The following is a 25937-nucleotide window of genomic DNA, read 5'->3' as shown; positions in this document are numbered from 1 at the left end:
CTCTTATTCCGCATCAGACCGAGGTGGAACTGTTCAGCAGGTTTGTGGCTTTTGGCCGCGTGACCCGCTTCTCTCCGGGGTTTGCTGACGGAAGTGCAGTTTCACAAAAAGAGAAACTAAAAGGGCGCGAGGGACTCCCTCGGGGGAGGCGTCGCCCGGCGAAACCGCGCCCATGTGGGCGCCGGCGGGCGGGCCGGACCGACGTGCCTGCTGTGACTCCTCCTCCGCCTCTCCACCAGTTGCCTCGTTGAGCCCGACGGCGGCGTGGACCGGGAGTGCCCCATATGGCCCAGCAGGCACGAGGGCTGGTGAGGCAACTCCGCAGCCCCACCGGTATGAGTCAGAGGAGGCTGGAGCGGGCCTGAGGAGGCAGCCAGGCAGGCAGGACGCAGGCTGGCCATGCTCGCCAGGCAGCGGCATCTTCTCCAGCCCTCCGGCACACTTTGCGCGCAAGGGAGCCGACACCTCCGTTCCGCGTCGCGCCCTCCGCCGCCTTCTCTTGCTCGTCCCCGCCGCTGGCGGTTTTCACGACGCTGCCCGACAGCCGCTCTGTAGCAGCGGCGGCGGCGCCTAGTCTTCCATGGAGCCCGGAGGCGCCCGCGACGGCGGCGGCACCAGCAGCCCAGAGTTGGGCCGGGGCAAGCGGCTGAGCGTGGGGGAGCTGCGCTCGCTCTTCGAAGCGCGGTGCGCGGCGGCCGGCGAGCGGTTGCCCGAGCCTCCCAAGAAGAGCTGCCGGCCTCGCAACGGGGTGCTGCAGCCGGTGATCCCGCAGCTGACCGTCACCCCGGAGGAGGACGGCGAGGACGGGCAGCGCAGCCCGGCCGGGGTGCCCCGCTCGGAGCCGGACGGCGCCTGGCTGACGACTGACAACTCGCGGCGCCTCTCCACATCGTCGCTCTCCTCCACCGGCTCGTCGTCTCTCTTCGAGGACTCCGAGGACGACCTGCTGAGCGACACCGAAGGCAGGAGCCAGGGCATCGTCCACCTGGAGCACGGCGAGGAAACCCACCAGGTAGGTACCGGGGGGCGCGGGCGGGGAGGTCAGGGGCGGCGGCACTCCTCTCCTCTGACTCGCGGCGCGGGGACGTCCGTGCTCGGCTCTGCCGAATTCTTTGCCTTTAAACTTTGCAGCAAGTTGAGAAGACTTGGAGTTTGATCGGAGCCGCGGGGGCGGGGGGGGGGGATGTTTGAACTCTCTCTGCCCGTAACACTTCCCAGCTAAACCTACAGTTGTGTGTGCGCTTGCCTAGGAGTAAGCCGCATTGACTACAGCGGGATCGACTTCTAACATGTGTAGGATTGGGCTGCGCATCTCCACCTTCGTTGCGAAGCGCTGTTATGTCTGAGGGTGGCGGAGGCTAGAGGCTGCTGTCCCGGTAAACTAGCTCAGGTCTTGTTTTTTTTTTTGTTCTTTTCAAACGTATGCAGAAAAGTAATGCAATGATACCACATTTATTTCTATATTTCTGGAGCTATAGTAATACATTTAGTGTAAATTATATAATCAGTTTCAGCTTGTTACCACCAGTTTGGTCTTGTTCAGTTCTTTGGTGGCTTTTTAAGGGGTCCTTGTTGAGTTGAAAACTACAACATGTGAGATGACATAAACATGAGTGTTTAAAATATCATATAAATAGAAAGCGTATACCAAGTAGAGGTTATGTTGATTTCAAATAATGAGTTTGTTTATATTTCTTCTTTCAGACTCAGGTGTCTGGCATGTTTATGCACGGTGACAAACCTTAATGTGAGAACATTGGATGTTATAACACCATTTAGGGAAAGCACTAGATAAACTTTAATTTCCTAAATTATGTGGGCCTTATGTTGATTCCTACAGGGAAGTGCTTTTCTAGAAGAGGATTTGTGATATGTGAAGGGGCACCACTAACATGGCTTATTTCCCTTCCATCTTCTTGGAACAGTCTGGTTCTCAGAATCAACGAGACTGATTGTCCCATACAAGGCAGGGCAACTGGGCAATGTACACAACCCCCCCCCCCCCCATGTGGCTTAATGTGTGAAATAGCCATGTACACACAGATCTGTATATGTCATGTTCTCAACTTCTGCAAGTCTTCCTCTTTCCCCTTTCTGCTTTTGTAAGCTTGGTGAGACCTAGCCCTTTCTCAGTGCTTTTAGGATGAACTTTGTAAGGCACAGAAGTTCATTGTATTATCTTATCAACATACACCAATTTTTGTTCGTTTCTTTGTGTCTTGTTACCAAGAGTGCTGATTATAAAGCAAAGTCTGCCCTTTGGGGGGTTGGTGAAATTAGTGGGTCAGATCCTTCAAGCTCACAGACCTTTCCCTAACAGCCTCCTGAGATCTCTGAAAAGCTGATGCTCAGTCAGGACAGCCCCATGAGCAAACTGACACGGCGTGAACGACAGTTGTGGAGATGGGATAGTGGGTGACATTGCCCTTCTTCCACTGGTGGAATTTTCAGAATTCTTGAGAGGTGGAAGAAATCCGCAAGTGCTGTCTGCTTACAGTTTGCTTGACTCAGCCCAGTTGGCTGATCTAGCCTATCTCTAGTAATAGCCAAATGATCAGGGGTCTGGTAGATTTTTTAATTGTGCTGGTAAAAGCCATTGTGTCATGTTGGTTAGCAGGTTGGATTAGGACGGGGGGGGGGGGGGGGCTTGGATTTAAATTCCCATTCATCTGAGTGATCCTCACCAAGTACTAATTTTCCTCAGAAAGGTTGGAAGCTTAGGCTCAAATTAATTTTGTTTATCTTGAAAATGCAAATGGATCTCTTATTCAGTCTTCATTAGAATGTTTTATGAGATTAAGGAAGAAATGTGTACAGTGGAACCTCGGTTTTCACCCATAATCTGTCCAGCAACGCTTGGCAAAAACCGAGGCTATGCCGTTTGCGCATGTGCTACAGAAACGGTGTAGCAAATTTATGCAAAAAGTGAAAAATTGTGCAAATGATGTAAGCGAAAACCGAGGCGCCGGTGAAAACTGAAGGCAAAAAACGGCCAGGGGTGACCGGTGAAAACCGAAACCGGTGAAAACTGAAGGTGAAGAAAACCAAGGTTCCACTGTATGCTGCTCTGGAAGTGTGAACTTTTAAAAAAGTCATATGTCTTTAGATTCTTTAGAAGCAATGTACAAGAAATAATAAATCACTTTGTTATGTTACCTTCTAGTACCTTCCAACAGCTTGTGGTGTAGGGACTGTTCATAGGATTCTCATGCAATCACAGATCAGTCAATAAATGAGATGATAGTTCATATATGACTTCTTCTCAGACTTGCATTTGTTAGTGTAACGAATGGCTTAAAAATTGTGGTAATATTGTCAAGCGATGGCTGAAAACATTACAAGGTGTATAAACAGGAAAAATATGGTAGTGGGATTTACATTATAATTATTGACATTTTAATGCTGGTGAAATTGTTTACCATTGCTTACATGAAACTTAATGTTGTGGGTTTTCTGGGCTGTGTGGTCATGGTCTGGTAGTTTTTATTCCTAACATTTCTCCCACATCTGTGAATGGCATCTTCAGAGGCATGTCACGGTGATCTGTGCCGCAGAGAGAAACACATCTCACTGTGACATGCCTCTGAAGATGCCAGCCATAGATGCAGGTAAACCTTAGGGGCTAAAACTACCAGACCATGGCCACACAGCCTAGAATACCCACAGCAGCCGGTTGATTTTGGCTGTGAAAGCCTTTGACAGTTACATGAAAATGCAAGGACTACAAATTGCCATCAAATCCAGCAGTGCTTATATTGGCAACAATTCCAGCAGCACTTTTCCAGTGGCTGTGATCTTAGGTTTTGTACCCAAACTTATCAATGATTGCCTAATTCTTACATTAATTTTTCGCTGCCTTAGGACAGGAAAGTCAGCACTGATCAGAGGAGTGACCTTCCCCTTAAGTAGCGATCCTGAAATTCAGTTGAGCTTTGTTCCAAATAAATTTGCTTGATGATGGCATTCTGATCTTAACACGCTTGACTGGAAATAAACAATGCAATTTATAAGTAAATGTGTTTATATTCACAATATCAGGCTGCACTTAAGCAAGTTTACTTAGATGTTAGCCCCACTAAGATCAATAGTGCTTGCTTATGAATAAATGTGTATAGGATTATGGCACTGAATCTCTGGAAGTCTCCCAAAAGAACAAGAGTTTGTAACCTGACATGTGGAAGAGGGAGAGCATCATGCCAGTGATGTTTTTATTGATTGGAAATGGGGGAGCAGCCTCATGTTCCCGATTTAGCAAAATGGATATTCTACTCTGAGGTAATTTTGCAAGATGTCTGCACAAGCCTGTAATGGCTTTAAAGACTGCAGATACTTAAAGGGGAATATTGGGTTAAATTTAGTAACTGTTATCTTCTAATGCTGGAACTTTCTTCCAGTATGAGGATATGAGAGTCTTCAAGAGACTTTTAGCATGGGAGGAAGATTCCAGCATTAATGGAACTTCATTATGTGATACATACCAATCTTTAGTGTGTTTATATAAGCTTTAAAATGTTCCAAGTCTTCATACTTCAGGATCAGTATTAGGATCCAGCATTTAGTAGATTGGTTAGATCTAAGGTATTGTTCTATGCTAGCTTTTCATTAAATAAACACCGGAACTGTAAGGGCTGCAGGTTCAAGTAGAATGTTTGCATGGCGTGGAGAAGGCCCCAGATTCAACCCCCCCCCCCACTAAGTTTAAAGCATGAGGTTACAGGTGATGTGAAAGATCCTGCAAGACCCTGGGGAGTGGTTGCCAATTTACCTCAGTATATTGATGATTCAGTGTAAAGCAGTTTTCTGTGTTTTCATGCAATCTGTAGAGGTTCTTGAAGGACTTCTCTCTTCCTAAAAGTCATATAAATTAGTATGTTTCACTAGCTTAAGTTATTTTGCAGTGAAAGTTCTAAATAATACCAAAAACTGAAACCAGTCTGATTTGCAGAGGTATTGCTGATAATTTGAAGTCTGATCTTGTATCAGCTTTCACTAGACAGGGGAGCACCCATCTGTAACTAGAATTGGACTTTTTTAAAATCTGAAGTATCACATAACAATTACAGAAGGTAAGTTTTATTCCTCATCAGTATGGGGAATGAACAGTTGTGTAAATAGGGGAGAACGATGTCTTCTGAATGGGGTGTGATAGTTTATTTGTCTTGCTAGTATACAAATAGGTTCACCCAAACCACTTTATAATTTTAAAAGATTTGTGTTCATTCCAAATACTGCAGAACTTTAAAGACTTGCATACCAGGATTGTCATTTCTTATTCCTTTTGACAAGTGGCTGCAGATATATTTTGTTTTTGAAACTTCTTTATTCTTAATTTCCATATACCTTGCTCTTGGCTATCTCAGTCAAATAAAATGCCCTCTTTAATGTAAATGAGGGATTCATTTCAGTAGCTTAAACCACATTTTGCCCTAATACCATTACCTGGGTCAGATTAAAACCTTTTACTCAACTCATAAATGTAACAAGGAACATTTTTACACGAGGGTGTACACTCTGCCCGCATGCTGTGAGGAAGTGATGGGAAAACAAGAGAACAGGCCACAGGTCTTCACCAGCTTGCTTCAAAACTGATGTGTATGGAAGAAAAAGACTTATAAAAGAGCAGGAAAATAGGCTTGCACTTTTACCTCATAACACAATCAAGATGCTTCTGGGGAAGAATCAGTAATGTCCAGTGTTTTCCTTCCTGCAACTGCCTGTATTCCCATAATGGGAGTGTTAATGTGCAAACCAGTGAACATAGCTGTTGATGTGCATAAGCCTGTCCTGTGTGAAAATCCTTTATTTGAGAGATGGAAACTGGCAAAGCCATTCATGGAGATTACTGTTGCTAGATATAAAAATAATTATGGGCTCTTTAAAACTCTTGACACCCAAATAGCAGCTGTCAACATTTTCCTTGCAGTTATGACAGAACCAAAGTATTATTATTTATGTTCTTGTATTTTGAATCAGAAAGTTTTTGTACTAGTTTTAAGAAGTGTTTTTTAAGTTAGACATTTACCAGCAAGTATTCCAGTACCACACAATTTTGACGCTAGTTATCGGCTTTAAAATTGCTTCTTGTGTAATCATGGCTGGAGAATGGGAGGTGTTTCAAATAATTAACATGCATGCTTTTACCCATTTTGGCAATAATGTGTTCTTTTCAGGAAATCTGTTGTGTAATTCTGCAGGTGCTCATATGCATAAAAATCACGTTTTAAAGAAAAAGCAAGCTGTCTTCATGGGGTCTTCACCAGCTTGCTTCAAAACTGATGTGTATGGAAGAAAAAGACTTATAAAAGAGCAGGGAAATAGGCTTGCACTTTTACCTCATAACACAATCAAGATGCTTCTGGGGAAGAATCAGTAATGGGGTGTATGGAGTTTTTGCTCATGCTGAAGAGATTTTTGAGAAGGAGCTCAGAAATTAAAATCTTGTTTCTGTAACAAGTCCCCATACCTACCATATTGAGACTACACAGCATTGTTAGTAAACTCAGTTATCTGACTAGTGGCACATTTTCCCCCCTTTCACTAGGAAAACAACACATTTTTGGAAAGGAGAAATGAATTACAATATGTTGATGGGGGGAATACCACATGCTGGATTATTACTCACCTGATTTTATTAGAAAATCAGCAGTCAAGTGATTGGAACAGGAGAGGGAAAGTCATCTGACAGTTGTATTCTATAAAGAGCCCAAAGATATGGACAAGATTCTCGGAGAGTCAAACTCTTGATGCTTGCCCTTCCTGGCCAATAAAAGCTGCCAGAGGGGGACTGACAATAGGAAGGGGTAAATGCTTCCTTGAGGGCAGCAGGTGTACTACCCATGCTCAAGCAGGCAGTGACCATTTTTGAAAACATCTGTGTGAAGCCACTGGGAGAGGTCCTTAAGACTTTTGAACTGCAGTATCACCAATATGTGAATGATACCCAGCTTTTCTCATGAAATTCCAAGGTGGTGTTGATGTTCTGTACTGGTACTTGTAGTCAGTAATGGACTAGATGAGGATGAAGAAGATGAAACTTAATCCTACTACTCTGGATTAGTAGAAAGGCAGACCTGGGACTTGAGACCTCTTCTATCTTAGGTGCAGTTAGACCTTAGAAAAGTCTCATTCATGACTTGGGAATGCTACTGGATTCAGCAATCATCTTTGAATACCAGGTGGCTGCAGTGGTTTGGAGTGCTTTTGCCCAGCTGCAGCTGGTGCATCAATGGACTCTGTTCCTGGGTTAGTCAGATCTAGTCACAGTGATTCATGTCTTGTTTAAATCCAGACTGCAGTGTTGCATTGCATTGTACTTGGGCCTACCCTTGAAGAATGCTCAGAGGCTGCAGCTAGTACAGAATTCTGATGCATGTGACCAGCTATTATAATCCCTATTTATTTATTTATTTATTTATTCATTCATTCATTCAATTTCTATACCACCCGATCCCCGAAGGGCTCCGGGCGGTGAACAACATAGTTCAAAAATATTAGACAGGAGCAAATAATACAACATACAATACATAGGCTCCATCCTATTAATCATCAATAAAACATCTTTAAATCCGTATAAAATAGCAGATAACATATTACAACAATTACTGTACATTAGCTACTAATCTACCCTGTTTCCCCTAATATAAGACATCCCCGAAAAATAAGACATAGTAGAGGTTTTGCTGAAGTGCGAAATATAAGGCATCCCCTGAAAGTAAGACATAGCAAAGTTTTGTTTGGAAGCATGCCTGACGAACAGAACACAGGAAAAATAAGACATCCCCTGAAAATAAGACATAGCACATCTTTGAGAGCAAAAATTAATATAAGACACTGTCTTATATTTGGGGAAACACGGTATTCCCAAGCCTGATACATGGTGTTAGTTTTGACCTTTAAAGCCCCATGTGGCTTGAGACCAGAGTTTCTGAAGAAATGTCTTCAGATTTGGTTTTTATGTTAATGGTTTTATTTTGTATCTCTTGTAGCCCCATCCAGAGGAAGGGGACAAATCACTCCCTGGAGCCAACGCAGCCCTGTGCCAATGTGGGTGCCCACCTCACCGGCACAAGGGCAAATGCGCAGGCAGGGGGGTTACTTACTCTGGTTGCCGGGTGCTGCATGGCTCTGCAGCACCTGACCTGGAAGCCTTCACTCTTACCTAAGCTCGCTAGTGCAAAAAGCTGTGCTGGCATGGCTGGGGGCATTTCAGATGTGGGCTGGGGTTGGAGCTGACATTAGTCTGCCAGAATGCCAGTGCTGGAGGTTTGGGCTTTCGCCACACTTTTGGGTAGCATTAACCCATAGAGCTCAATGGAGAACTTTTTTTTTAAAGCCTTCCTGCGCTGCTGAGAAGCCCTCCTGGAGGGAGCAGGGCAATGCCGAAGCGGTGCTGTGGCCCACCACCACCACCACAGGCTCTGGATTGGGCTGTTATTTATGTTGTAAGCCACCTTGAGCTCCATAAGGAAGAAAAGTGGCTTATTGATGTTTTAAATCAAATCACATGGTCTAGTTCTGTTTTTTCCCCCCACTTTTTACACTGGGTTTGTAAAATAGGTGGAGTTGCCTCCTTTTGTGAGAATGTTGCAAACACTTGATTTCTTTGTTTTACTCGTTGTGTTCCGAACAGCTGTAGGAAGCAGATCTATTATGAAAATCACTTTGCATGCTATTTGTTTATCTGTGACCACAGAAAACTGGAGATTTCATGAGATATCCAGAGTGTCTTGTTAGGTGATTGCTGAAGTAAATACAGGTATGCCTTTTAGAGCAATGTTATTAGAAGTTTTTTCCAAGGCTAGAGTTAACTCTGAGATAGCATTCACATTGGAAAGATGTGATCAGCAGTGATGGAATGTTTTCAGGTGCATAAGATGACTATTAAATTTTGAAATGAGTTTCCAGTTTATTCCTTTTTGCCGTTGCACAGGTGAGTAAGTAAGTTGATCACTGTACATCATTTTGAGAACTTCTCTCTTTTTTATTACTGTGGGGCAGTGGATAATTTAAAAGAAGAAAATCCAATCCATTTTGACTAGCTGTAACTTTCCTCTGCCCCTTTTTCATGTCAGCGAACTTTCTGAACTTGTTTAGGAGGAATCAACCTACAATCTTGCTAATTTCGTCCTGGGGGATAATGGCAAAGTGTGACACAGCCATATTTTCAATATAATATATTTTTGAATCATTAATATTTGTCAGCCCATTCTACGCATCCTTGGGTTTAATGTAGTTCCACTTTTCCTGTTCTTCAGCTTGCCTTTGAAATGCTGCAGAAGGCTGAAGTTCTCATTCAAAGGCTCCAGAATCTTCCTAACTTGCTTGGAGCAAAAGTGCCTTCCATGAGAGGAGAGAGAGAGCTGGAGGGAGCAGTCAAGTGTCTTGAAATCTCAAAACTTTCCCCATTTACCTTTGTATCCTCCTCCACTTGTCACTGATGAAGGGATATTTGACTCTTGGGAGCTTATAATCCGAAAATCTTATTGGTCTCCAGGTGCCACTGGACTTTATTCTACCTGTTCTGTTGCAGACCCTATGTTGCATAAACATAGCAAGGAAAAAAAAACCTTTGGAATTTCCACAGCAGTGAACACAACATTTGTGTGCCTAGTTAGGTTGGCTTTTCAAAAGAATTTAGCTAGTCAAAGAATTTTAGTTACAATAAAATTCATTAGGAATATAGTATGACTTTGGAACATTTTTTAAAATTAAAATGATTTTGTATTTCATGTTTCAGATGGCCATTTCAGGTAAAAAACTGGTCTGAGGGTCAATGTTCAATCCATCCATCTCTGACAAAATAGCTATATTCATATGAAACAGTTTTTAATGTAAATACAATACAGTACATACAGTACAGTACAGTTTTCGACAATACAGTTTTTAATGTAGTTCAGATTATCTAAATCCCAGACACAACCCATTTAACTGTAAAATGTAAATTGCAAATATGCATGTTATTGATTTGGATCTGGAGTGAAAGGCTAACCCTTCAACCCCTGCTTGGTTTTGCTATGGGAAAGCCCCCCCCCCCCCATATTATTAGTACATTAACGGAAAAAAGGTCAGTCCTTACTTTTTCCTGTTTTTTAAAAAAGCTGCCTTTTCCTTTAAAAAACTAATAATGGGCATGGGGAGAGGAGGAAGAGCATCAGTGGCAGTTTCGATCAGCAAAACTGCAGGAGTTGAAGGGTTAATCTCTCTGTCCTTCCTGGGGCTGCTCATAAGCAGTAATTTGCCTTTGCAGATTAGCTAAACTAAATGGTATGGATTTTAAAGAGTTGGATCTTGGGAACTCAGACTCAGCTTGTGTTCCTTTCAGCTGCACTGCAGCTGTGGGGAATAGCTCCTTAAAAAAAAGGAGCCAAATGGAGCTGGAATGGAATTGTGAAGGGCTCTTGCCTCCCCCTCCCCCTTCCACATACTGCTTTCCCATTCGAAAATTACACCAGGATGGAGTCCTTTCCCCCTCTCCTCAATTTTACTGTTGCATATGGATTATGTGTGCCTCTGGAACAGCAAAATTGGGGAAAGCTCCAACCCAGTGTGATTTTTGCATGATAAAGCAGCTTCCTCCAGCTACAGTGCCTGCCTTTCCAAGCCCATTTGGGCTCCCCTGTTTTTAAGGTGTTCCCTGCAGCTGCTTTGTGGCTCCAGGGAACACAAGTTGGGGCTGGGGAATCATGATCCAACTCGATTAAAATAGTAATGTTTACTTTGGCCCAGAGATCTGTAATCTTTGTTGCATCTGTGTTACAACTTAGTGCCATATGTGAAGTTTTCTCTCTGGGCTTCCAAACTGATATAAACAAGTCTGTTCTTACTATATGATTAAACAACAACAACAAAGTAGAATTTTGTGCATTGAATCATAAAATTCTGTCATTTGTATAAACTAGGTAAATAAGCAGATTTTCTAATATATCAATTTTCTTGTCACAAGAGAAGGCATTAAGGCAATGAACTGTGCTGAAGTGCTGAGTTGGATCCCACCAATCTCTTCTGTCAATGAGTGTGACTTTCTTTAAAAAAAAACCTCCCCCGCTCTGGGCTGCAGCCCAAAATTCCACTGGAAATGCTTAGTTTTGAGCTGCAGCAGCAAACAGGAGGTGAGAAAGTTGTGTTTCCTTGACAAAAATCCTTCTGTCAGCAGAAATGCTCTGTGAGATTCAGGGCTCTGGCCCTCAGATTTGCAATTTCACTCGTTTCCTTGTCTTTTCGGGTTTATTGCTGCATCTTTCAGGGCTAGGAGCATGGGTTGTTTTCAAAAAGAAATAAATCTTGGGCTAATTTATTTGTTCCCTAGCTGCTTTCCATATCTCCCAAACTACTTTAAAGACACCCACATTTCATAACTCTGAACCAAATGTACAAACCATTACAGCTCAGAAGCTGGTTACATAAACTAATAACACTGAAGACAATTTTATTTTTAAGCTCGAATGTGAGGGAAAGGTTTCTAATGGATTTTTAAGTGGTAGTTAAAAACAGTGTGAATTTTCATGATGTATTGTTGGTACCATATTTAGGACTTCTGGGGTTTTTTGTTGATGTAAAATGAATAGTTCATTGTTTTTATATTCTCCCAGATTACTTTAGTTCTTTTTTACAGGTCATATTAGAATTTTGAGACCTTTTAAATCAACAAGTCTCTTTCGTGTTCTACTACTTGCCTGTGAGTTGCATATTTCCCCCTATTCTGATTTATAGTGGTCTGAAGATGCTAGTAAAACTGGTTCTAGGTTTTGCTTTTGGATAATTTGTTGTTTCCTTTGTGTGGACACTTGAGGAAATGAGCACTCCCAGCTTATTCCAGACAATACATAATTTAGATAATTTAAGGAAAATAAGTGTGATTACAGCCATGAGTAACCCCTTAAAGTGCAGCAGTTAAGCTCTCAAGCTCTTGTTAAATGCTCACAGTTTAAAAAGCGAAACAGAAACTGTACGTTTTATCTAAAATGATTGCAAAGGACTATTTGAAAATGATATGCATAGATGATACAGCGAAAACCTTTGTCATGTGTTGCTTCTCAGCAGTATGCTTCATGGCAGCTTGAATGCTAATTCATCAGCATTGCTCTCAGGCAATAGCCAGTTGCTGACTTTTAGGTAAAGGACATTGGAGGGGCTAGGACCAGAGTGAAACTGGAACAAGATGTTCATTGTTTGATTGTATTAGTCTAAGTTTTGCCATGGATCTTCCAGAACATTTTTGTAAATACATAGGTCTTTATTAAGAACAAAAAAACTTGCTCAATTGCTCACCAAAAATGTCAGTGTCAGTTTGGTAGAATAGTTGGAGTGTTAGTTAGGATCTGGTAGACCCAAGCTCAGATCCCCAATTGGCCATGGAAGCTTGCTGGGTGACCGATAGGGAACAGCGACCACAATGCTGTCAGATTCAGTATCTCTGCATGCAAATAAGTGACAACTACTAATGTAGTTACATTCGCCTTCAGAAAGGGAAATTTCTCAAAGATGAGGGGGATAGTGTGCAGGAAGCTGAAAGGGAAAATCAAGAGAATTAAAACTGTCCAAGATGCTTGGAGGTTATTTAAAAACACAGTCTTAAAAGCTCAGCTGGAACGTGTTCGCAGGTTAGGAAAGGCAGCACCCAGTTCAAAAGAAAGCCACCATGGTTAACAAGAGAGGTTGAGGAAATTATCAGAAAAAAGAAAATGTCTTAGAAAATGGAAGTCCAGTTTGACTGATGAAGAATATGAGAGGGAACACAAATGGTGGCAGAAGAGAAGCAAGTTAGTTGTAAGGGAGGCAAAAAGGGATTATGAGGAACACACGGCTGTGAACTTCAAGACCAGCAACAAACAGTTCTTCAAGTACATCAAAAGTTGGAAGCCAGCGAGGGAAGCGGTATGCCCGTTAGATGACAAAGGAACAAAGGGTGTCCTAAAAGATGACAGGGAGATTGCAGAGAAGCTGAATGAATTCTTTGCATCTGTCTTCACCCAAGAGGAGGTGAGGAAAATTCCTGCACCTGAACCATGCTTCTTGGGAGGCGAATCCAAGGAACTAGCAAAGATAGTGGTAGACAAGGAAGAAGTTCTGGCAGCCATTGATAAACTAAATGCTACCAAATCCCCTGGCCCAGATTTCATTCGCCCAAGAGTTCTTAAAGAGCTCAAGCATGAAATTGCTGATCTTCTCACTTTAATATGCAACTTATCCCTGAAATCAGGCTCCATCCCTGAAGACTGGAAGATGGCCAATGTCACACCAATCTTTAAGAAAGGATTTAGGGGGGACCCAGGAAATTACAGGCCAGTCAGTTTGAAATCTGTTCCTGGTAAATTAGTAGAATCTATCATTAAAGATAAAATTATAAAACATGTAGAAAAGCAAGACCTGCTGAGAAAGAGTCAGCATGGCTTTTGCAGAGGCAAATCCTGTCTTACAAACTTACTAGAGTTCTTTGAGGGTGTAAACAGGCAAGTGGATAAGGGGGAACCAGTGGACATTGTCTACTTGGATTTCCAAAAGGCTTTTGACAAAGTTCCTCACCAGAGACTATTGAGAAAACTCAGCAATGAAGGAATAAGAGGGGAAGTCCTCCTATGGATTAAAAACTGGTTGAGAAACAGGAAGCAAGAGTGGGTGTAAATGGGAAATTCTCACAATGGAGAGATGTGGGGAGTGGTGTCCCCCAAGGATCCGTATTGGGACCAGTGCTCTTTAACCTATTCATAAATGACCTGGAAGTAGGGGTGGGTAGCGTGGTGGCCAAGTTTGCAGATGATACCAAATTATGTAGGGTGGTGAGAACCGCAAAGGATTGTGAAGAGCTCCAAGCGGACCTTGATAAATTAGGTGAGTGGGCTAAGAAATGGCAAATGCAGTTCAATGTAGCAAAATGTAAAGTGATGCACATAGGGGCAAAAAATCCAAACTTCACATACACGCTACAGGGGTCAGTGCTATCAGTCACAGACCAGGAAAAGGATTTGGGCATCTTAGTTGATAGTTCCATGGGAATGTCAACTCAATGCATGGCAGCTGTGAAAAAGGCAAACTCTATGCTGGTGATAATTAAGAAAGGAATTGATAATAAAACTGCAAAGATTGTCATGCCCTTATATAAAGCCATGCTGCGACCGCACTTGGAGTACTGTGTTCAATTCTGGTCGCCTCATCTCAAAAAGGATATTGAAGAGATAGAAAAAGTGCAGAGAAGGGCAACAAGGATGATTGAAGGACTGGAGCACCTTCCTTATGAGGAGAGGCTGCAGCGTTTGGGACTCTTTAGTTTGGAGAGGAGGCGGCTGAGGGGGGATATGATTGAAGTCTATAAAATTATGCATGGGATAGAAAATGTTGACAGAGATAAATTTTTCTCTCTTTCTCACAATACTGGAACCAGGGGGTATTCATTGAAAATGCTGGGGGGAAGAATTAGGACTAATAAAAGGAAACACTTCTTCACGCAACGTGTGATTGGTGTTTGGAATATGCTGCCACAGGAGGTGGTGATGACCACTAACCTGGATAGCTTTAAAAGGGACTTGGATAGATTTATGGAGGAGAAGTCGATTTATGGCCACCAATCTTGATCCTCTTTGATCTGAGATTGCAAATGCCTTAACAGACCAGGTGCTCGGGAGCAACAGCCGCAGAAGACCATTGCTTTCACATCCTGCATGTGAGCTCCCAAAGCACCTGATTGGGCCACTGCAAGTAGCAGAGTGCTGGACTAGATGGACTCTGGTCTGATCCAGCTGGCTTGTTCTTATGTTCTTATGACCTTGGGGCAGTCAAACTCTTTGGGTAATCTGCCTCACAGGGTTGTTTTTAGATGGAGGAGGGAGACAGTTGTATGCCCCTTTGGGCCACCACTGGAAAGAAAAGAGTATTAATAAAGAATATAAATACATTTTTAAAAAGCAGCTCAAACCCATAGGTTTTTCAGTATTTTTATATGCAGTGAGATCCCACAAATATTGCAACTATGAACACAAAGTTTAAAAATAAAAATTATGTGAAAGAAGTCTTGCATTTGTACATCTAGGTTGGTTGGAACTGTATGCAAGCGCCCCCGCTCCCCTCCGGGGCATCCCACTAACTATTTGTCAGCTTGATCATTAAATCTTTAAAAAAAGAAAAGAAAATCAGATTTTCAGCTTGAACCTGTGTTGAACCTGTGTCTGTTTTTATTTGTCATTACCACTGAGGTCAGTAGCTCTGAATAAATGTGCAGAGAAGACAGCCACAGTAATCTGTCAGAAAATAGTCATGGCAGTGTTAAGGCCAGAGAGTTGTTCTTTGAAATACTTCAGACAAAAACATCCACAGGGTAAAGGACAAGGATCAGTGTTGGAGAGACAGTGGCCAGACAGGTTTCACTGGGAAGAACTTTCTTAAGTAACTCATAGAAAGGTTGCATTAGATACATCCTATATCCCTTGAGGGACACGGTGTGGTGAAACCTGTTTGTAAGGTTTGGCATATCTGTTGCATGATGATGGAATGGATTAATCTACATAACTATGGGATAGCTCTATATTTGACCAAGAATCCTTTGTTTGTTTTGAGAAGTGTTTTTATTCAGTCTTGTGTGCTTTAAGACTTTATGGGTCAGTATAGATTTAAAATATGTGCAATGTGCATGTAACCATTGCTGTCTACTGATCCCAATTTCATTTTTTTGTAAGTCCAAATACCTGCTATGCTGGCAGTGGCCATATTCTGAACATCTCCTTTTCATAGTGCATGTGGTAAACTGTGCATGACCCATAAAGGTCCTAGAAATACTTTCAGAAGTGTTGATAGAAATAACAAAAAACTGTCACAAAGATTGATGGTTTCTCCAATGGTTTGTCTCCTGTATTTGTTACTTGGAAGGTACGGATGGCTCAGGCTAGCTGAACTTGTCAAATCTCAGAAGCTAAGTAAGGTTGGCCCTGGTCTGTAATGGATTGGGAGACCACCAAAGAATGCCAGGGTTGTTGTACAGAGGAAGGCAGTGGCAAACCACCTCTGTTAACCTTGAAAATTCTGTGGGGTTGCTGTAAGTTGGCTGCGACTTGACATCACTTCACACATACACACGTATTGTCTCTGAATGTGCGTGTTGAATATATTGTTAGATACATTCTGTATGAATTTACCTGCTCATGATAATTGCCCTTTGGATCAAGCCACTTATTTAATGTTGTTTGTTTGAATAATTTATTTATGTTTTGTAATTCTCTTTGCCGCTTTCAGTTTCTCCCTCAGTCTGTTCTTCATGTTTCAAAAGGTATATTGTATTTGACTGTGTAGTTTGCCTACTAGAAGCTTGAAATTGTGATGAGAAATACCATCATAGTCAATTATTGTGAGTAATCATTGTCTTGAGTTTAAAATGTACAGTTCTTAGATGAAAAAGAAAAGAGGATGATAAAAAACCAAATCACATCCATTCCTACCTTAGAAGAACTTCAGTCACTTTAACAGTGCAATTGCGTGGGTGGGGACAGCTGCGCCATGGCCGGGGACAACGCAGCAGTAGTGCAGTTTTGCTGCTGCCTAAATGGGTTGCTGTACCATTGCCAGCACCAGGAGGGAAGCAAAGAATGTCAGACTGGTTACAAGGTATGGTGGCACAGGAGCGCCCGTGTAAACAGACTGAGATGCTGAAGCCAGGCCAGGTTTGGGAGGGGGAAGAATTAGGCCAAACAGGGCTGATGGAGGGGCCGGCCTTATGCGTTGCCAATAGAAAGCAGCAGGGGGTGGAGGAGAAAGACCTACTGGGGCTGGGAGGCCTTGGTGAATCACTAGGGTACTGTGGAAGTATGAGGGCCAACAGGAAGGTGTTAACTTGTGCCCATATGGACAGTATTTGCTGTCCACTGTGGCTTCCTCATCATGGCATCCACATTTCCCTGACAACTCCTTGAGAGTAGCCCCAGGTGTATCAGAACTGGCACTGCTTCTATAGCATCAACATACAGGTGTTTGTGACCACCACATCATATTCACTGACCTCCTGGCGAAGTTTCCTAGAAGGGACAATGTTACCCAAATGTTCGCCACTTCAGGGCTGAAATGGCTCCTGGAGCAGTGACTGGAGGGCAAGAGGTAACTTCTGGATGAGCTGGGTGAGTTGGGGGCTGGGGTGGAGAGGCCAGCTTCTTGACCCCGAGCTGACTGTTCCCCCCTTTCAGTCCTCAGGTGACTGTAAGTACCCATTCCTGCCTTACCTGCTCATTGCCTACAACTGTCACAAGCTAGAGGACAAAGGCATCTACAACCAGGCTCAACCCAAGACTGAAATGATCATGGAGCATGCATTAGCTCCAACAAGGGGGTTCCCGCAACCCAGAGCACACTTGAACTGCTCCAGGGAAGTCCCAATTGCCACACAGCCTAAGTACTGATGGGTCCTATCTCCCCCTTAGGGTGTGTGGCTTCGGGTGTGTGGCATTTAATGGCAGCATGGGTGTGGCTTCTTGCTCCCCCCCCCCCCGCCTGCCCTGCCTTTGTGATCCTCTGAAGATCTTGCCTTCCATGTGTGTGCTCAGGGCTTCTCCCACGTGGGTGCCCTGCTGCAACCACCCCATTACTGGCACCCTGGGGGCATTGCCTCCCCCAGCAGCATCTCCTCATCCAAGGAAATGCCAACTCACCTGTCCAGTGGCTGTTGTGATACTGTTTTCCGAGTGTGAGGGGTCAGTACCTGCAAAGGCAACATAGCGCGAGGACTTTGCATGATGTAGCACCCTTGAGTGGGCCCACGGTGCAGCTTGACAGCCCAGTGCCCACACTACTCCCCCACTCTGCTGTGCCTGTTCTTGTCAGCGTTCCACTGTTAACCCTACCCCTACCAACTGAGTCCATCTTTCGTTCTAAGTCCGCACCTTTGGTGGGTGTTGGGCAGTATCCCATGCCATACATTTTCCCTGCCAGAAAGTGTTTGCAGATGGAAGGGTATTTTGAGGGCCTTGGGATGCACTTATTAGTCCCTCAAGCTCAGCCCCCTTTTGGCCCCTAGCCATTGGTCAGCATTACTTGATTTCCACAGGTGCCTTTGGCCCTGGAGGTGTGGCAGTGCTGATGTGTGGGGAGGGGGAGATTTCACCTGCTCCATGAACTTGTATGGGCTGCACCACCATTTTGGCAGGTGAACATTAATGCCTCTCTGCGTGGGCATTCCTGGGCTCAACAGGCTCAGAGCCAACTAACTATGGCCCATCCCTCAGGCCCACCCCCTTTCATGCTAGCACAGAGTAATTAACAATATTAGCATGACATAATGTCATAACCTATAAAAACATTTTTCATTAGTGGGCCCCAATGACAGGAAAAGCACTGTCTTCTTTCTTGATACAAATGTAGTGATAGAGAAGAACACTGCAGGGTAGAAGCAAGTATGCATTAAATGGGGGTTCTGTAATATATAAAAGGGCTTTTAGTTACTTTTTAAAAAGTTATTTTTTGTGCCCTGATCCATATCAGCTAATATTTGTAACGCTCTTAAAGTTGTTTGATAAAGAGGTCCTGTATAACTGTAATCTTTTGTTTCACTGTATTTTACAACACTTTAGATCAGGGGTCTTCAAACTATGGCCCTCCAGATGTTCATGGACTACAATTCCCATCAGTCCCTGCCAGCATGGCCAAGTGGTAGGGCTCATGGGAATTGTAGTCTATGAACATCTGGAGGGCCATAGTTTGAAAACCCCTGCTTTAGATATTGAAAAGATACGCCTGTGATCTAAGAAAACTTGGAGGATATGACCCAAATACATTTAATGGTGGTGTTTTTAAAAATTCCTTTAGTGGAACTGCACTAGTCTTAAGATTGAAATAAAGAATATTGTCTCCAAAAGTGTTTTGGTTGTGCAGAGATATCCAGCTAGAATTCAGTATCAGACCAACGTGGGTACTCTCTGGAGCTATCTGAACAGATATACAGTTAAATTTGATTAAAATTTCATTTTTCTAAGATGGTGAAGGGGAAGCTGCAAATGCAGTCCAGTAGAAGGATACTAGTAACAGGCTGCAGTCTTGGAATTTGGGTGTTTGGAATGGTGGACTCAGGAGCTGCCCCAAAATTAACTTCTGCTATTGTGTATGCTTGGCTCTTAATTGGCTTAACTGTTCCCCGCTCGCCAGATATACTCTTGTGATGAGAGGTTGGTGCCCCAGTCTTAAGACTTGCATTACCACCAGGAAACTTACCAATTTTTTCATAGTTCAGTGAACTGAGTAAGGGGAATTTAAAGAGTTGGTTCCCAGACTTCCTGGTAGCATTGCATGCTTTTGGAGTTTTGAGTATGTTTGGCAATCTCTGTTGGTTTTGCAACTAGAAACATAAATTTTCCGTTATCAGCCCTTGGAAGGATAGTTGTGAGCTACTGGTGAGTTTGGTGTTTCTGAGCTCTCTGGGAGGATTTAAATCCCAAGGTTTCTTTGAGAATTCTCTTAGAAAACTCAGACCAAGCAAATTATTCACTGAGCTTGGAGGGTGTGTGTTGCAGAAGCTTGCCCATCTGTTCTGTAAGAACAGATTCTTTGAACTTTGGTCTTGTTCTGTTTGCAGCTTTGATAGAGAACTGTGGCAATGCGAAAGCCTGATGTTTCTGAGGAACAACTTGTGTGTTCATTAATATGACATTTAAAGATAGGTAGACTATGTTTGCCTTTGTAATACACGTTATTATTTGTATTTTGGCAGCATCTGCTAGGGCTCCTTTGTCATTATCTCTGTATAAACATACATATTGAAAAGTCCAGTTTCTGTTCATGCATAATATGGTCATAAGAAAAGATCAGCAGGTGGACATGATTACTGGAGAAAAAAAGCAAAAAAAAAGTAATAAGACCCATGGGTACTTAATCATTGAAAGCTGTTAAATCTATAGTGAAAAACACTTAAGTTACTGCAGTAAATGTTCCCAAGAGAGAATGTTTGGTTTTATGGTTAATGGCTTGGATGTAAAGATCCTGCCGTGCTGTTCCTTTTGTTTCCTCAAAAGCTATTCTAAAACATCCCTAGAAAAAAAATCAGTAAACCTCTCTTATGCGAGTAGCTTTGTGTTCCCTTCTGAAACACTGAAACTAAGCCCTTGTGCTTGGTATGGTTTATTTCATCTAACACACACAGGGCAAGCAGATATACCACTTTCTGAATTCTACTGAAATAATCACAGATGTTCACAAAAATTAGAGAGAGCTGGTTTGGTTATAGTGTCAAGCTAAGATCTGAGAGACTCAGGTTCAAATCCCCTGGAAGCTTGCTGGGTAGCCTTGGCCCAGTCAATTTCTCAACTTTATCTACCTCACAGGTTTGTTGTTATATGGAAAAAATGAAGAATAGAATGATGCTGTAAGCTGCTTTGGGTCTCCATTGGCAAGGAAAGTGGGGTATAAATAAACAATACATGAGAAAAAATGATAACAGCAGAGAGTGTGCCTCCTCATTATACTGTACCTTGTATCTTTTACATCTAGCCAAATGTTTCAAGTCTTTGTAAGCTGAGAAGAAAGATAGTGTGTGATTGCTGTAGTAATGCTGGGTGAATTGTGACTAAGGAGAGGAATCCCATTGTTTTTATACTAATTGAAAAGACGTAAGGGAAGTAGGAAATGTTTTCTTGTCAAGGTTTTTGACCTACAGAGTTAGTCTTTTTCAGTGTTGTTGAACTATTTCAGACCATGACTCCTTCTGTAAGCCTAGTCCAGAATGCTGTTTTAGCTTTCCAGACATCCTCATGAGAACAAACAGCTGACTTCTGTACCTAGCATTCTCATCCCTATATAATCCCAATCATTTTTTCTCCACAATATAACTTCTGCCTTTGCAGCCTTATAATTGCTTGTCTATGACAGGGTTTTCCAATATGGTGCCAATGGCTACCATGCTGCCCACCAATACCTTTCTGGGTGCCCACCAAGTGTTTTCAGAAAAAAAGGCAGGCCAGATGGGGCTTTTGGCCAGCGTGGGTTTTCATTGGCCTTTGGAGATCTGATCATCTGTGTTCATTTTTTTAATGTTGCTTTGGCAGCAGCTGCCAGCACAACCCAAGGATTTTCACTGCATGACTGAAGGTAAGCTTTGTGTATGTAAGAAAATATTTTTAAACAATGTGTTTATTGTAACAGGCATCCTGTTAAACAGGGCTTTTGCTTGAAATGTTGAAAACTTACTATTCAGAGTTACGTATAACCTCGCTCCCCAACATTTTGTGGTTGGCTTCACTTCTTGTGATAGCCTTTTTTTGGGTACACCCACACGCTTAAAACGGTTGCAGCCCCCTGGTATATGGCATCCACTTCCACTACCAACATTTCCAATATCTTCTCTCTTTTTTGCCTATGTTGCTTCTGAAAGAAGAGAGAAGAGATTTCAGTGTGACCAGCAGAATATCTGGGGCAAAGGTCTTTGGTTGGGTATCTCCATTCTGTCAACAGGAAGTTTCAAGGGGTTGGGGGGTAATTGGGCTTTGTATTGTGTTGCAAATGGGTTAGAAATGGTGATGAGCAATACAGTGTTCAGATGTCCCAATTAATACTAATTTCCCAATTCAGAAACCACAGGTTTATTTAACAGAAAACAATCTTTCTTTTGTTAATGTTCATTTTACATTTACTGGGAACCTTGATGAGTTAAGTGCTGTATCTAGAACAAATCAGCAGTACAAACATGTTTCAGCTCTCCCTCAACTCAATCATCCCACACCAAAAATTGTTTGTCACTGAGAATTGTTACAAACTTTTTATTCTCCTTCAAAAAGATTAAGTGCCTAGAATTCTCTGGTGAGTGGGTATGATGAATGGTTTCCTTGATCACCTGAAATTTGTGACCTCTTTTTTTTTTTTTTTACTGTATCATTTGAAGAAATTTGTGACCTCAACCAATCCTGACCTTCAACTTTCCGAATAGCCATATGTGGCTCTGACCTTCCTGCACCTCTGACCATCCTTCAGTTCACTGGAAGGATGGAGTCTCATTCCTGGCCATGCTGACGTTCCTGCTGCTTTTTGTGTCCTCCCCAAGCTCCAGGGAAAGGGCAAAATGAGCTCTAGCATTTCTCTTGAGCTTGCAGGAGAGTAGGGGCTTGTCCATCATATTTCAGAGGCATCTGAAAAGCCATACTTCTTCTCATCTGTCTCTGCCAGATTAAAAGATGCACTTTAACACTGGAGGTCTAGTCTGGCTGTCAAACCATCTCAAGCCTATCGTCCCTGTGCTGAAGTATTTTATAGTATATCAAACAAGACAGAAAGGAGCAGAAGGAGAGGTCAATGATTTGTATGTTGTAGGAATGTTGTATGTTGTAGGAAAGTCAGGTGCTGGTGATGGTTTGGGAAGGATCTCATTGAGAAGTGGGCTTTGGGGAGATACTTGAACTGGAAGAAAGAAATGGCTTGATGGAGACAGGAATGGGAAATAAGAAGGCCTTGGTTTCTTTCAGTGTCATATCTATAATCCTTTTCCCAAATTCCCAGAAACTTGAAGAAACAATGTGTGGTGACAGCTGAAGTAATTTGGAAGATTTCTGCAGATGTCCAGGGTTCTTGATTGAGCATGATTTACTGTATGACCCATATATGTATAACAGAATACAGGAGTATTATTTTTGCTAGCTAGCTAAATGATACTGAACAACAAAATGAATTAAAAGGCAAGCTGCAGTTCTAAAAATCCTGTCAGATTAATTAACAAGAAGGGTATAATTTAGCCTGAGTCATTTTATACTTGTAGGCAAGTCACATAATAATATAAACCACATAATAACAGTGTTTACTGGTTTCTTCAGAAGAGGTGGTATTAGAGTTTAATTACTTAAAGAGCTTTAGGATGTTTGGACCAAAAGTGCCTTAGTATAGAAGAGAAGGCTGAAGATGGACATGAGCCAGGGTGCAGAGTCCAGGCACTGTTAGATTTTCAACAATTTATGCTTGAGTTCTAGATTTGTGGCTTGGCTCCATTTCTGATAGACTGATCATAACTTGAAGCTCAGAGACAAATGGCCTTGGATGGAAGACTGGGTGTGTGTGTGCAGATTTGTGTTTTCTGTATCTTCTGTTAGTTTAAACACCACCTTTTTATTGTACAAAGTACATAAAAATGCTCATTATTTATTTCATTCTCATAGCAACTGTAGTGAAGGAGGACAGTATTTTCATTTTACCGAGAGAGAACTAAGGTGACCGAAACTACACTTGTCCAAGACCATGTAGAAATGATGTAACCAAGGGCCAAATTCAGTGTTGTGTGGAATAACTATGGCTGAATCTCCCAAGTGTCTTTTAAGGGTTCATGTCATCTTCAAGGGAAGCACAGATTGGATCAGGGCTACAATTCTGAATGAGGGAATTAATCCTTTACCTGTATCTCCCCTGCCAGCTGCCAAATTGTACATTCCTTTTCCCCAGTTGCTTCTCATGGCAGTTGGCAGTAGAATGGGATTGGTGGGGAGGGGAGGGGATGATGTCTATATGGGAAGTTGTTGGGGGAAGGGGAGAAGCATTTCTTTTCTTCTCCAGCTCTGTGGTTTAGATAAACTGTGGGTCTCCAGCATGACTTCCTTGAAGTGTTAAAATAAATTCAGCAAAATCAGGCCATGGATCTAGCACATCATGGCCTTTCCACACAAGTCAGTGAAAATGTTTGCACTCACCCCCTCAAAATAATTCCTGGCTGCCATTTTGTTCTTGTTTTTTTCTCTCCATGAATTAGATACTTCAAAATCTTGTGCTGCCATTCTTCGTAGGTCGTGCATTCAAAGCTTTGAACATATCATCACCCCCCCCAATTTAAAAAAAAACTGATGAAAATAAACAGGTGAGATGATGGAGTGAGTTCAGAAAATGGCACTGATGAAGAAATCTGGGCACTGAAGAGAGGTGTGGGAAATGTTTTAAAGAAATATGCCAAAGTTAAGCCAAAACATTTCAAAAAAATTTCAACAAAAGAATTGCTAAAATTGAGGATGCTTTTAAAGCGTTTTCAGGCTGGAAATAAAACATTTTGGTTAAAAACATTGTGCAACTCCTCGAAGGAAATGTTTGTTTCCTGCCTCAATACATTTTATTTTGGTTATGCAGAAAAGGCCTATAAGTTTGCCCTATATTGTGAATTAAGCCCTGTTTTAGCCATTGATTCATGTTGAAACCTCAGTATGTTGAATATTCTGATCCTTATAAATAATTCCCCAGACTCTTCTCCATGGCTGTTGCCCATTTTTCTTTCTTGTCTGTTCACTCCTTTTCTACAAATACAGAAATCCTGTGTGTGTGTTTTGTGTGTGTGTGTGTATATATAGTTTCCCATGCTTTAGTTCCTGTACTTCTTTGGGTCTTCTCTCTGCTTGGTTTCCTACCCCTTCACAATGAACCTAGTATCGCTTCCTGCCAACAGTAAATTGCCCTTTCCTATGGAAAGCCCTTTGAGAGAGATGCCTTATAGGCTGCCCCTTCCTTTTCTGCAACTGAAATTATAATGCCATGACATATAGTACTCATCCAGTGTTTGAACTGTGGGGTTTCAAACCACAGGCACTTTTTCTCATGTTATGCATGCAAGATCAGCATTTGTATATACAAGATTGGTTATCTTCTTATCCATTATACTTTACAAAGGTTCCTGGATACATAAATTCCTCATCTCAACTTCAGTGTTCCAGTTCAGTATATCTAGACAGTTGGATGTCTTCTATAAAAATCCAACTCCCACTCAGAAACTGAAGCACTGGGAGAATAAACCTTTAGTGACTCAGTGCAAAATGTAAAAATGTTTGTTGGAGCCAAGCAGAAATTATGTTTAATGTCTTGTAAAATAAGCAGCTTTCTGAATATTATGCTAATTCCAGGCATAGTTGTTATGGGCTAGCTCTTTCTGCAGCATTTGGCAGAAGTCCTGGAAAAGGCACAGTTGGAGCAAAGCCCAAGAAGAGCTCTAGGAACAATTCTGTTTAAAGGGTTTAATGATGCTTTCCTAAGTCTCTCATTGATGTTCATAAACACATATTGGGCCAATTCTACCAAAATGAGTAAAAGAGCAATTTCCCTGGCATGATCTTTATGATTCAGAGCACATATATTTTCATCTTCTACCCTTGTATACTGTTAAGCTCCTATTCAAGGCAAGGGCTGAGGACAGATTGTCAGATTTTATTGTCCTTTTTATGAGAATAAGTGCCTAGGAATTGTGATTTTTTTTTTGAGTACAAAGAGCAGTGACTTCAGCAGGTATGGTTGATGGTTGTTATTGCAACTGTATGTATGTCTTAAGCTGAAAATATGTATGTGGTTAGGTGACAATGCCAGTACAATCCTATGCCAGGTTACTCCTGTCTAAGCCCACTGCTATTTCAGTGAGCTTAGACTGGAGTTTATTGGCAAGGAATTGCTATTATTTGAAGTTGTAAATAATTTCTTTTTTCTTTTTTGTAGATAAGCCAGCAATTATACGAACACTTGGTTCACCAGAGGCTGAAGCCTTCTTCTGATGTTAGTGGCTCTTCCACCCCAGAAAAATCAACTTCAGTTGGAAGGAAGGCTATTTTGCACAAAGGAAAGCTTTAAGCATTGCTTAAGTGGAGTCTTAGTATAGAAAACGTACACTATAGAAAATGGCACCTGGGACAAACTATCAATGCACCCCCTCAACTCCATATTGAGCCCAGCTTTAAATTGGGGTGAGCAGCTGCTCTGCCCAGTTCCAGTTTTTTCCTGGTGGCTCTGCTTCTCCCCCCTCCCAGCTCCACCTCTGAAGGTCAGGCTGAGATCAACTTTGAACAGGTATGCCAACCCTAAACTCTGTGTAGAGTTTGGGGCAGGTGAGCCCAGTTGAATGTTGAGCTCAATCTGGCGGGGTTCAGCATCCAACTGTGCACCCCACCGAACTCCAAATGGAGTTCGGGCAGGGCACATTGGCTGAATCACCCCCTTCAAGGGTTATCATCCAGGCAGGTCCCGTGCCCTGCCTTGTTCCA

General features: G+C 42.4%; 1 protein-coding gene across 1 annotated transcript; it reads left to right on the top strand.

The window, feature by feature from the left end:
- The first annotated feature begins 216 nt into the window (after window positions 1–216).
- LOC125426068 (inositol-trisphosphate 3-kinase A-like) lies at window positions 217–25620 on the top strand. The gene is made up of 3 exons (XM_048484177.1): window positions 217–1012; window positions 23681–23785; window positions 25396–25620. Exons 1-2 carry the CDS (start codon window positions 581–583, stop codon window positions 23759–23761), a joined length of 513 nt encoding a protein of 170 aa, XP_048340134.1. The 5' UTR covers window positions 217–580; the 3' UTR covers window positions 23762–23785; window positions 25396–25620.
- Window positions 25621–25937: the final 317 nt, after the last annotated feature.

This window comes from Sphaerodactylus townsendi, linkage group LG02, assembly GCF_021028975.2.
Source record: "Sphaerodactylus townsendi isolate TG3544 linkage group LG02, MPM_Stown_v2.3, whole genome shotgun sequence".
NCBI lineage: Eukaryota > Metazoa > Chordata > Lepidosauria > Squamata > Sphaerodactylidae > Sphaerodactylus > Sphaerodactylus townsendi.
Note: the sequence above shows the minus strand (reverse complement) of the source record. Positions and strands in the feature narration are given on the sequence as shown.

Excerpts from the sequence above, each read along its gene's own strand:
- LOC125426068 (XM_048484177.1), top strand. The coding sequence starts at position 581 with ATGGAGCCCGGAGGCGCCCGCGACGGCGGCGGCACCAGCAGCCCAGAG. Across the intron at positions 1,013-23,680 it reads ACGGCGAGGAAACCCACCAG|ATACTTCAAAATCTTGTGCT; the intron begins GTAGGTACCGGG and ends TCCATGAATTAG.